Consider the following 13,601-nt stretch of genomic DNA (forward strand, 5'->3'; position numbering starts at 1 on the left):
TGGGTAAGCTAATTTGTTCATATTTTCAATACTTTGAAACCCTAGAAGAAAAAGACATTAACAAACCTCAAATGTTCTTGGTAGATGTGAAAACCTCATCCTTTTCTTAGCATATGGCCATGTGGTAAATATTTTTCCCTGTTATTTTTTTTATATTTTTATTGACTTTAAATAGGTATTAGAAAGGAATCATTTTTGAGTTTTTATATCGGTCATCAAACTTGAATATACAATCTTGGTCCTTGACCATATAAGAAAGTAATATTTAAGCTTCTAATCCTAATCATATATTATTTTTTAATCATTCGTTACATTCTTATTTTATATGGTTTAAATAAAGATTAATAGTTGACATTTTGTTATCAAAGACTAACCCAGGTCGGTGAAAATATGACAAATAACCTTATTATTATTTACCATATCCTATCGAAAGATTAAGCTTCAAGGAAAAAAGAGCTAGGAAGAAGTGCATTTTCACTATTCCTAACTCACTGAACCAACGTGATTGAATCCGATAAGAAACATGTGTTTTAAATTATTTTAAAAAAAATCTCAAATTTTGTAATCAATAAATGCATTAGTTATAGTTTTTATTTCAGATTAAAAATATTGATTCATTCTTTCAATTCAAAGAATTAAATAAGAAGGTGTTTGGAATGTGTAACATTACTCATAAGAAAATGGAAGATGACCAACCAAGCATTAATGATTCTTCTATGCATACTCTCAAAAGTCATACAAACATAAATTTGAGTAATTTTGGTGGTTAGGTATTATAACATTTCTATCTTTATTAGGTTAGCTTTGACATAGTGTCTACGTTGAGATATTTGATCTCCATGGTAAAAATAAAAATATTTTTAAAATGAGATAATAAATTTTCTTTTTACCTCAATTTTTAAAAAATAATATTTAAAAGTCTTAAAAAACTATTATATTTTATATAGAAATTACATAATAATAAAATATATGCTACGAATTTACTAGGAGTATAATTTTTTAGAATTAATGGATTAAAACCGATAAAATAATCATCATATTTGTGAATTTATACTTTTTGTATTTTAATTTGAAGAAAAATTTATTTTTGATATAAATGTATTTAACTATTTTAAGTATTTATATATAGGTTTATAAAAAAATAATATTTTTATAAGAAAATAATGAAAATATTTTAGTCAAAATATGGTCAAATAAGAGTTTTAAAATTGGATTTTCAATAACTATTTTAAATGAATTATTTATTTATTTATTTATTTTTACTGTTGTAAGGATCTAAGCAAAATTACTTGACATGACAAGCATACCCCTGCCATGAATTATGGAGAAAAGGCGTGGAGAAACGAGACAAAGAGACAAAATTTCACTGAGCATCAGTAGCTCCCTAACGTGATTTCTGCTAACATCTCCTTCTTCCCATCTTCCCGTTGCCCTATAAATCTCGAGCATTCGGCCTACAGATCTGGCATCCACCCGTTTTTGTTTGTGAAAAGTGAGAAAATGGCGGTTTTGATCTCACTCTTGCTTGCTCTCTCCTCTGTGTTCTTCACTGGACCTGCTTTTGCAGGCACATATTTGGAAGGTAATGCTCACATTTCTATCCTCATTTGGATTCTATAAATGGACTGTGTACTGTAATACCATTTTGATCTGTTCTTATCTGATGGGTACTTGAATATTTCTTCTGTTCTGCATTTTCTTCTGGCGCAGAAGCAGATCTGCTTTGTTACTTTTTTCCACCTTTTTTGAAAATTTTTCTGCATTTTGTGCTCTTTCTTTCTGGGGTTCAATCTGGGTTTCTCCAGAAATTTTCACTGTTTTTGGTACTCACACAATCTGTTGTACCTACTGTTTTTGTGCTTTTATGGGGTTTTCATTTTTAGGGTTTTTCTCATGCATTGTTCTTTCATATCTCTGTTCTTTGATTTCCATTTCTTTCACTGCTTTTGGTGTTCATACAATGTGTTATATCTACTGTGTTTAGTGCTTTCACACCCTTTAATGCCTCCTTGTGTTGTTTTTGCTCCATATTTTTCTTTTGGGGTTTTCCTCTTTAGGGTTTTTCCTCAGCCAAATGTTCTTTGATATCTGTGTTCTTTGATTTCCATTTAGGGTTTTTCTTTTCAGGGTTTTTCCACATTTAAGGATTTTTCTCAAATATACTAAATCTATTATGTTGAAAGTTAACATTTTTTGTTATTGGGTTACTCCTCAACCTTGCTCTGCCTCTTTCCTCAGGACTCCTCCCAAATGGCAACTTTGAAGAGTCACCCAAGCCAACTGACCTCAAGAAAACAGTGATCAAGGGAAAATACTCACTACCCAAATGGGAAATCAATGGCTCTGTTGAGTACATTGCCGGTGGGCCTCAGCCTGGCGGAATGTTCTTTGCTGTGGCACATGGCGTCCACGCCGTGAGGCTTGGCAATGAGGCTTCCATTTCACAAACCATACCAGTGAAGCCAGGCTCTCTATATGCACTAACCTTTGGGGCATCAAGAACTTGTGCCCAAGATGAGGTATTGAGAGTCTCAGTTCCCCCCCAAACAGGGGACCTCCCCCTGCAGACACTCTATGACAGCTTTGGAGGTGATGTTTATGCTTGGGGATTCAGAGCCACTTCTAATGAGGCCAAGGTGACTTTCCACAATACTGGAGTCCAAGAGGATCCTGCTTGTGGCCCGCTCTTGGATGCAGTTGCTATCAAGGAGCTCTTCCCTCCAATGCCAACCAGAGGTATATCAATTATCTTCATGTTTATGCTTGTTGGTTAAGTTTGGATTGTGCTTTTCAGGTTTTTTTGTTGCTCTATGATCTGAGTTCCTTGATATTTGCAATATCGGTTATTGATCTATTCACTTGCTGGTTTCATTTAATCCATAGTGTAGAACTAGGCCATTTGGTTTGGATCGAAAGTGTTCTGAGACTTCACTCTTTATGTTCAAAGAATCACTTGCTGCTCTCTCTAGGTTGTGTCTTAGCTTCTATCTGGGCCTCTTGGCCACACTATGATATGGGTTTTGTCACTTTCCCATGATTCTTGTGGTATGCTTGTTCATAGTTTGAGCAATTCATTCACTTCCTTGATATATCAATCTCTTTGAAATTCTGTAGAATATCTTCTCTGGGAATTTATATAGTGATCTAATCTATAAGAAGTAATATGAGTTCAAGTAATGTGTTGAACAATCTATAGCTTTGGTGGGAATTTTCGGCCTTTGTTATGGCAATAGAACTGTTGAATTATAAGGGTATATTTGGAAATTGTTCTTAAAACCAGTTCTTTGTTCTTTAGAATAGTCGTCCTAACTTTAAAAGTATGTTGGCAAATTTTGGACTAAATATATTCTGAAAATAAGTGGTTTTAAGGAATGAATTTAAAGCATTTTTAGCTTCTTTTTTTTCTTTAAAGTATTCTGAGAAATAATTGAAAAAGTAAGTCGAAAACTTTTGCATTGTATTTCAGCTCAAAGAACTTTTTAAGAAAAAATTGATAAGGAAAATTATTTTTTATATTTGGATTTCGAAACAGAATTTTATATCAGAAAACATCACAGAATTGTCTTTCAGAAATTATTCACAAAAACTGATTTTTGAAAATTGTTTTCAAAAATATTATCAAACAAACGTTAAATCTCCAAAATAGTAGATAGGTACACAACAAATAGATGTGACACCCATGAATGGTGTAGTTTGTCTTGGGATTTCATAATTTGATTAATACCCTTTTAATGATTTCTTGCAGATAACTTGGTCAAGAACAGTGGATTCGAGGAAGGTCCTCATCTGTTGATCAACTCTTCCACTGGTGTCCTCCTCCCTCCCAAACAGGAAGATCTCACATCCCCGCTGCCCGGTTGGATCATTGAGTCCCTCAAAGCTGTGAAGTTCATAGACAAAAAGCACTTCAACGTCCCCTTCGGCCTTGCTGCAGTTGAACTCCTTGCAGGAAGAGAAAGCGCCATTGCCCAGGTCCTTCGAACAGTTCCCAACAAGCTCTACAATCTCACATTCAGCATAGGAGATGGGAAGAATGGTTGCCATGGAGACATGGTGATCGAAGCATTTGCAGCTAAAGACAGCTTCAAAGCTCCCTTCAAATCCAGAGGAAAAGGAGAGTTCAAGACTGTAAGTTTCAAGTTCAAAGCCATTGCAGCCAGGACCAGACTCACATTCTTCAGCTCTTTCTACCACACCAGGATTGATGACTTTGGATCGCTCTGTGGCCCTGTCCTCGATCAAGTTAGGGTTTTCTCAATCCGTAAGCCTTAATTCTATCTTCATCAAACTACATAGGGATCCGTAAGAGAGTGAATGGATATTTGATCCCAGTTTTGTAACATGTGTTGTACTTCTATACTTGTCTGAACTATTTGCAGTTTTAATACTTACTAGTGGTATGGCTTTGCCCTTTAAATTGTGTTGGTAGAAAAATGTCTATAAAGCTCATTCATAAAATGATAGGGGTGCAATTTGAGCAGGTCCAATCCAATCCCATCTGAGCCCAACCCGATTTTGGCCGAACTTAGATAGCCTGAGGTTTTTTTTTTTGTGCAATCCAGCTCACTTTGTTACCCAACCAACCCAAATCTAACTGATACATTTTTCTCCAACCTGAGCATAGGAAAAAGGGTCAGGTTTGATCGGTTGAATAACTCAGGCTACAAATTGGTTTGGATTGCATCGAGCAGGTGCCGTCATTTATTCCTGGTTTAGGCTTGGGTTGACTATCAGACTGAGCCAACCCGAGAAGTTCATGAACCTATCGTTACATCCAGATTCAAAGCTTACCAAAAGCAAATGATTCAAAATATCATAGAATAGATAAATGAATGATTGCATTAGCCTCAGAACAGTTACAATAATTAAAATGCTTAGAGGCAATGTAATATGGTCAGAAAGTTCTAAGATATTATTACAACAATTTCTGAGTAATACAGCATTACCCCACAGTGAGTTTTGAACTTGTTGTCAAAGTGTGATATTATTGCGAGAAGTTCACAACAGCTTACTAGAAAATTGGAAATCTCGAGCGATCTTGGTAAAATGAGGTATAATGAATTGGGGTGGAGATGCATTTCTTGATTACTGGAACATAGCTGCAGGTCACTGGCTATCGTCTAAAGTACCCACAAGGCATTTCTCCAGTAAAAATTCAGCATTCACCCAAGCGTGGTATTTGTCTGAATGAAGAATCAAGGATAGCAATTCCTGTGTGCATCAAATTTTTGAAGAGGCAAAAGAAAGGACCAAAATGAAGGGACTGCCATCTAAGCCTATAACTTGAAGCATGGGTGTTATTTCCTAGCTCCAGGGATTGGCAGTTCCACTAATCAAGGTAACACTGACTTGGGCTGACCAATCTAGGGCTATGAATGGCTAATAGCTTGGTCGATCATAAACATTATGATTCACATGACTTGAAGAATTCCTTCCTAAAAATTGAACATCTAAAAAATAACATGGTCCAAGTCAGATGGGCTTAGATCATATGGTCATGCACAAAGATGTTCCCATAGAGATCCAAGTACTCAAATTCATGATGGTCTTAAAATAGGAGAGAAGCCGATAAGAAAGAAAAAATAAATCAGCCACTGGATCTAATAATTGAGTCCAAGGAAACATCGATGTTTTTTATCAACTGTAGGGGCTACATAACAAAAGTAAAGTCATGTAAAGCCCAGCAAAGGATACTAAATAAAGATGTGCAGTCTTTCCCCACCGCCTTCATTAGCATATCAACACCTGAGAAAGGGAATGTCAAAAACAAAAACAAAAAATAGTTTATGCATGTATTTCATAACAAGCTAATGGATGAGATTTGATATAAACACATACCATGTAAAGACACTAAATGTGGAATGCCAGAAGGAAACTTATAAAATCCCTTAGTACTATTTTATATAACACCAAAGATACAGTAAAAGTTTAGCTTATAATTTATAAGTTGCACAGTTTTATTGCACAAACTTGCTTCTGTAGTCTATGATCTTTTAGAACAATGGAACTCAAAAAAAAAAAATCAGAAATGATTTCAACTGGACTAGTTTCTAGTACTCTTAATCTTAATTTGGTATTCTTCTTTATGGTTATATATAAATGATTTGAAAAGAAAACGAGTCTAAGTCTAAAAACAACAGTTTTTGAAACAAACCACATGATCTTAACTCTAAAGGTCATAGTCAAGTTTAAATGATAGCACAATTACATTAAAATATCTGAAACCGTGGCACCTCAATTTCCTTTTGAGAAAGAGATTCAGAAGGCAGTTCATAATTAGTGATCATAAGTTGTAAGACATGGATTCTGAGTATGCTATCTGTAAAACTTTACAAAACAGCAATAAAACCAGCCATACCGTTGCAATCCATGACTTCAGAACACTCAGCAAACCAGAAACCATATACTGATAGAATTAGGAATAACTCTAATTGTAATAACATTAGGCAAGATATATAAGATAGTTTGGATGTATACCAAGTAAACCAACAATATCAGAAGGTTAAAACAGAAATGTATACAAGACTACAAAAAGGGAGAGGCTAGAAAAGAAATGGTCTGAAGGGATGAAAGAAATTTGAAATCTCATGCTTTAAAACCATGTTAATACCAGAAATTATGAGAGAATGATATCACTGAGCAACATGAACCTTATGATTGTTCTAAACAAAGATCAAGTTCATCAGGTGGTTCTAATAGATAAGGAAAATTCTATCATTTTGCAAACCATCAAAAACATGGAAAAAAAAAAAATGGACAACAGAAGCTGATGCAAACACACAATAGCGTAGAATAAAATAGAACCCTAATCAAGCATGCTGCATCAATGGAGATTGGGACAAAATTATAGGCTTGAATATCCAAAAAAGCTTCTATGAGTAGCATTCCTAAAACACCAGATATCTATTGGGAAACTATTGGAGGAATTAGTGGCCTTCAAGAAATTTAGACCACAACTATTGAAAATAAAAACCTAAAACTAATGTTCCTCTATTTTATCAGCATTGTGGTCCAGATTCGGATGTAACTAACAGAAACGAGCTGTTCATGAACAACTTTGAAATTAAAAGGAAAAAAGGGCAACCCCACTACTAAGAAAGATGTTCACTTCTTGGGTTTGTGCAAGGTTCCAAGTTCAAGTCCCAATGGGGCAAAAATTTACCTATCAAAAAAAAAAAAAGAAAGATGTTCACTTCTTAAAATATCCCCAATATGTAGGCAGAAAAGGGGCAAGGCCAGATTCATAATGATAGGTAACCACATCAGGAACAGAGAAAAGACAACTAAAACAATGACAAATAACTAATAACCTCGTCAGAATTTAGATCATGACAATTCCATTGAAGATACAGAGACACAGAATTTTGTCCAGTTGAGATTTTAGCATAATAAAATCCAATTCATACCTCCAGGATGAAATTTCATATATGGAGACAAATTGTATACACGGCCTTTCAGAACAGTCCACATGGAACCTTCCATTCTATGCTGTTTAACTTCATTCATAGAAATAAGCCTCTTATTTGACTGTCCATTTAATCCTGAAATACATAATTCATGAGATCAACAAGAAAGTAGTGTCTGGTCTCATAATCGTTACATGTGAGACATCATAGCAAAATAAAATTCAACTAAAAAGCACAGTCATCCTGTCTACTAGGTTATAAGGAATCTCACAATATGGGGATGATTGACAGATTCAGGTTGCCTATTAGATACGTCATAACAAGTGGGCCTCCCAGCTGTCAAAGAACAGCTTTGAAAGGAAGAAAATGAAAATGGTGATGCCAGAAGATATGGACTTAGAGAAGAAGGCTTGAAATGAATTTAACAGAGATGAGAAAATTTTCTATTAACTGTGGTTTGTGTATCATTAGTAGAACATCTTCAAAAAGTTGAGCCTTAAGTTTTCATAATGCCACGGGTTATAGGCATTATGCATCTTCAAAAGAATGAAAAAGCAAAGCTCAAAAAAGGCTACTTGTTAAGACAATTATTCAACCATAAGTGAACCTCATGAATAGGATGACACCAAACACAATAAAAAATAAGAGAAATTCCACAAGAAGTACTAAAAGAACACCATACATTAACAAAAATATACTGAGGTATTTTGTCCAAAATAATAATAATAATACAAGAGCCTCTCAACTCTATACCTGCAAGATCAGGATGTGTTTGAGTAAGCTTTAACCAATCCATTTGACTATAACCCTTCTCAAAAGGAACCTTGGCCCGAGCTACAGGCTTCCTTGTAGCACTCTTCTGTGGGACCTTAACTGAACTTCCAGCATCCTTGGTTGCTGCTTGTCTTGACAATTCATTTGATTTTTTGGGAGACGATGTATCGATGACTTTAAAAGACAAAGAACCAACTGTTGCCTCCTTCGAGGTAGAATTATTTGGTGACTTACCTTTCCATAGAAAACCACCATTCCCATTACCAACAACCTCACTAGAGAATTCATCATTTATGGTGATCCCACCAATTCCCGGCACAAGTTCCTGTGCCTCAAAACCATCTTGATTGACAGACGAACCAACCTAAACAAACACCCATTAGTTTTGCTGAATTTAAATAGTGACATAAAAGGTTCTATTGCTACACACCAAACTCTCTGTAGCCTCTTACAAAATCAAATTAAGTATAGAATCATTCTACAAAAAATAAATATTGAACTTGCCTGACAAAAGGTGAATTCATTATCATTGTCCATCTAATACACTGCAGATTTTCGAATTGGCTTAGATGCTTTGGTCAATCTGTACTGTACACAGATTCAATTGCCAACAAGTTTTCTTTGTGATTCCCACGGATTTTTTTTCTGATCAGGTTTCACTAGCTGCGATGATTCAACCAAGAGATGATCTCACAAACAGGATTCAGGCTACTATATTCTAGGTTTAAAATATTCATCCATGTAAAGGCATTATAATATCTACGAATAGTATTCACTACATTTTCCTAAGAATCTATCCAAAATTTCCTTAGTTTGCCACTAATTTCCATTATATTCCCAAATCAATATCAATAGGTAGCTAAAAAAACTGATGACATATAAGAACAAGGGGAAAAAAATAATTGTTTTCTATTCCTCATATTCCAAATTGGGAAAAAGGAACGAACAAGAGTATTTAACAAGATACTTTCTTAAATCTTGAAAAAAAAAAAGGATATATTCAGACAGGAAATCCAATTCCTTTCCATACCTTTTCTTTTTCAGTTTTCTCGGGAACCAAACAATAAGAAATAAATTGATCGAGGCTAGAACTATACCAAATCCGACGGCAGCTTTCCCGCGGAGGCCTCAGCGATGGGCGGCAACGGAGTGGCGGTGATCGTAGCCGGAGATAGAAATGACGGTGATGGCAACGGTGGGATTGGGCGTTTTTTCTTCCTCTTATTCTGGACTTGGTCTCTGAAAATATGTATTCTGCAATATGTGGTGGAATTCCACCCGCCATGTCATCAATTCCAATTTCCACGTCATCAAACTATAATGGAGTGAAATTTCCACGTCATTAAACTGATAGTAATTTCTTAAAAAAAAATAATTTAATTGAATTTTTAATATGCCAAATAATTTTTTTTCAAAATTTATTTTTTATTATATAATATATTATAAAAAATTGTTAAAAACATTTTTTATTTATATTTAAATACAAATTTATTTTTTTATAAAATAATTATTTTAGAGAAGTATTATAAAAAACGGAACCTAAATAAGCTTGTGAATAGGGATGTCTTTAGGGGACAAATATTATAAAACCATATCGATGTAAGTTGGGGTAATATTAAATTTATTTTTATATATTATACAAATTTAAATATATAATTAAAAATATTAATGATATTTTATTTTTTATATTTGATATATCAAATTACATAATTAAAATAAATATAAACCTATTAAATTTTATTAAATAGAACATATATAATACTTAAGTTTAAAGATATATTTAAGATGAAAAGAAAATTATAATATTTAAATTATTTATAAGTTTATATATTTTATTATTTTAAAATTTTAAAAATTATTATCTTAACTAATTTATATTATTTTCATATTTATAATTGAATGGTTATTATAAAAATGAATATGAATGTAAATATTCGCATTTATTTAATGGTTTAATATGATAAAATTTGATAAATACATTTTTATTGGACAATAATATTACAAAGGTAATGCTTAGCTAGGTGTTTAGGCTTTTGGTTTTACACTTGGGAGGACAAGATTCAAATCCCCTCAACGCATTCTCGTTTCTTCCCTTTAATTCCACATCCTACATGGGAAGATTGTGGATTATTTGTGGAGTATAAATATTTAATCAACTATACGAGCCCAAAAGTTGAACCAAAGCTTTCCATGCAAGCCTTAGAAGAAGAGTTGGGCCAATTGGGCCTAGTTGTTAATGGAGTTCGATCCATAGTTTTGGTCCAAAATAATTGTTGGACGGTTCATCCGGTCTAGCGATTGGATTGTCGATTTGAACAATTTGTTTGGTTCAAAGCTTCAACAACTCAATGATGTGAACCAGATCGGGCGTTCGATCGACGGTCCAACTTTGATTAGTCAATCTGATTTGATTTCAAAAACACTGGTAGTGCATCACCTCTTAATTGGTAGGAGGAATGGATGACTAGTCTTAGTTGTAATAAGTTTATAAGGCTATCAATATATAAGTTTTATAACATAAAACTAATTTCATAACAAAAAAAAATTATTCTAAAAATCACATTATTACCTAATCACATATACAACAAAACTCAAAACATATCAAACCAACATAAAAAGCTTACTATCAAACCATAAAATTGAAATCCATTGAATTCAAAAAAAAAAAAATTATAAACAAATAAAACTTGAATTTAAGCATAATAAAAAGTAGGAGTAAAAAAAGAATATAAAATAATCTACCAACACAAATCTTAAAATGTTCAAGATCTTTTTTATCGCACCCTAGAATATTAAAAATTTCTCATTCCTTATCATAATTGAAATTTAAAATATGACTCCTTTGTTTGAAGAGAAGGGCTCCATCATATTTGTTTGAATGAGAAGTAAAATTCTAGAACAAATTATTACCATTGTTGAATGAGGGAAGCATCCTTATGATAGTAGTGGTATTAGCATGCTATGCTATTGACAAACTTTCAAATTACGGAATCAATGTAACTTTGACATCTAGCCAATTCCTAGAAACTTATCCTAAATTGAATAATTACTTTTTCTATTTTGGAAGGATTATATACAAACATGATGATACCATACACTTTTCAAGGTTATGTTTGGTTCTTAGAAAATTTCAGAGAACATGTGAGGAAAAGAAAAGCAAAAGGAAATAAAAAATAAAAGAAAATAAAAAATATATAAATGAAAAATAAAAATAAAAATTATTTTTACATGTTGCTTGAAACTCATTTTACTTATTTTCATCTATTATATAAAGATTAAATAATTTTAACATATAGAAATTTCTAATTGATTTTAATTATATTTGACTTTTCTTTGTATTTTTCATCGTGAAACCAATACATGAAAAAACCATTTTTCTTAATAATTTTTTTTCTTTCCTCGGTATTTTCCGAGAATCAAACATAGCTTAAAAGTATCTCCAAAAATAAATTTTAATCGGTGAACAACCCTTCAACTATCTACTAACATTCAAATTAATTCTTTTTAACGAATAACCAACTTTGTTTCTCTCTCTATATATATATAAAGTCATTTTTTATTGATCAATTTTATGCATGTCCATTTTTTTTACCAAATAAAGTATTTGTCACAAGGTTTTACAATGGTAAAATATTGGTGGCTAACATAACTAACAAAATTATTCCCTTTTTATGTTAGACTTTTAGGGTTTATTTGACAATTATTTTTTAGAACAGTTTTCTATTCTTTATAACAAATAAAACAAGAAGTTACGTTTGAAAATCATAAACTATTTTCTAATTTCAGTTTTCAAGAACAAAAAATATAGTATTTTCAGATAACATCTTTTAGTTGTTTTCCTTTACTTTTTTAGGGTTGCTTTAGAAAATAATTATACAAGCATATAGAACAATTAAAAAAAAAAAAATTGAATATAATTTAAAAAAAACTATTTATTAGAATTAGTTTCGAAAACAATTACCAAAGAGAGTCTTATATTCTATGAATTAGTAAATGAGTATATTATTGAAACTTTTTGTAAACATGTGAGATCTTTTTATTTTTCTAGACTTTGTTGGGAGGCTGGGGTATAGAAACTTGCAAGCATCTAGTTGTGTAGGAACAAATTTTCCTAAACCTCAATTTTTAGATTCTGACTTTTCTCTGCTTTAGGAGGATTGCATTTATAAATGAAACTTAAAATTATAGAAAGGTAAGTACATGGAATATTTTTGGTATAAAAAAATTGACACATACATGGAAATCATGCACCAAATTAGGCTTGAGAATAAACTTCTTTGGCTATTTTGTCACTTGGGATTTAAGGTTTCTTTTAGGCTTGAGAATGGTTTGGATATTATGTGTTGAGGCCTCGGATTCTCAATGATCCACGCAGTTGCCCAAAATGGATGGACATACGATCTCAACCAATATAAAATTCCTGATTCAGCTGTTCCTGCAAAAAGGCGTCCGGACAGGGTGTCCGGACACACCCTCCGATGGTTTTGTTAGCCATGAGAAGAGAAATAAGAGCAGATGGCACAGTTGGCCTTTTACTAAGTGTTGAGAAGCTTACCTTCCTTTTTGTGCGAAGGTTCATATATCTAGCATTTAGGAATTTTCTCTCCTCCATAAATGATGGAAGGCTTTTTGGTTTACCATGATGCCACTAGGTGGTGGCAGGGACATCCTCATCCTACGAACGGCTGTCAGAGATCGTGGGAAGTGACTTGCTGTCACTTCTGTCTTTTCACTCTGCAGGCATCGGAATATGATTTGTGACAGGATGTCAGAATGACGTAGTGAGGCATGCTTGGTTTGGCCAGTGATCCGGATGAACATATCCGGGTGGAATATGAAAGGTCGCCGGATGAGTAATGGCGGTGGTCCGGATAGGATGTTTTGAGAGTTCCGCGTGCTCTTTATTTCAGGGGTCCGGATAGGAAAGCGCGCCACGTGTACTCTTGGAAAAATCCGGATGAGGATACTCCGGATAGCGTCACGTGCCACGTATCGTCAAGGGACGTGTGCCACGTATCGTCAAGGGACGTGTGCCACGTGTCACCAGGGATGGGTCCCTACAATTTAGGCTTGAGAATGGTTTGGATATTATGCACTTTCTTTGAATCTCAAAAGATTGAATAATATGAATTTTGAGTTTGAGTTACATGGACAATGGTTTAGGTAAAGGTACGTGTAAATCTATTATATTGAAATTTCATCGGACTTTTGAGATATTTCATCTATTTTTTCATATTATTAGTAATTTCTTATTAAATGATATATTATTTATAATTAATTATAAATATATTATAATATTAATTGATATTGATAAGTTATATTAAATAGAATAAATCAATTGAAGAAGGGTATTTATGGAATAAAAAGGTAAGGGTATAAGATATTTTTTTATACAAAAAATTTGAAAAACCGCATACTTTT

General features: G+C 33.0%; 2 protein-coding genes across 3 annotated transcripts; one reads left to right on the forward strand and one right to left on the reverse strand.

Annotated features, from left to right (window-relative positions):
* Window positions 1-1,358: 1,358 nt before the first annotated feature.
* LOC117928555 lies at window positions 1,359-4,417 on the forward strand. The gene is made up of 3 exons (XM_034848451.1): window positions 1,359-1,582; window positions 2,239-2,736; window positions 3,746-4,417. Exons 1-3 carry the CDS (start codon window positions 1,501-1,503, stop codon window positions 4,270-4,272), a joined length of 1,107 nt encoding a protein of 368 aa, XP_034704342.1. The 5' UTR covers window positions 1,359-1,500; the 3' UTR covers window positions 4,273-4,417.
* Window positions 4,418-4,815: 398 nt separating this feature from the next.
* On the reverse strand, window positions 4,816-9,403 carry LOC117928556 (cytochrome b5 domain-containing protein RLF-like). 2 transcript variants are annotated; one of them, XM_034848452.1, is made up of 6 exons: window positions 9,278-9,403; window positions 8,685-8,843; window positions 8,160-8,544; window positions 7,407-7,541; window positions 5,695-5,745; window positions 4,816-5,183 (listed from the first exon to the last, which is right to left on the reverse strand). In XM_034848452.1, the coding sequence occupies exons 2-6, from the start codon at window positions 8,715-8,717 to the stop codon at window positions 5,107-5,109; spliced, it is 681 nt and encodes a 226-aa protein (XP_034704343.1). In that variant the 5' UTR covers window positions 8,718-8,843; window positions 9,278-9,403; the 3' UTR covers window positions 4,816-5,106. The 2 variants fall into 2 exon arrangements, with proteins under 2 accessions (XP_034704343.1, XP_034704344.1); XM_034848453.1 differs by having other exon boundaries at window positions 9,211-9,295.
* Window positions 9,404-13,601: the final 4,198 nt, after the last annotated feature.

Source organism: Vitis riparia, chromosome 13 (genome assembly GCF_004353265.1).
Source record: "Vitis riparia cultivar Riparia Gloire de Montpellier isolate 1030 chromosome 13, EGFV_Vit.rip_1.0, whole genome shotgun sequence".
NCBI lineage: Eukaryota > Viridiplantae > Streptophyta > Magnoliopsida > Vitales > Vitaceae > Vitis > Vitis riparia.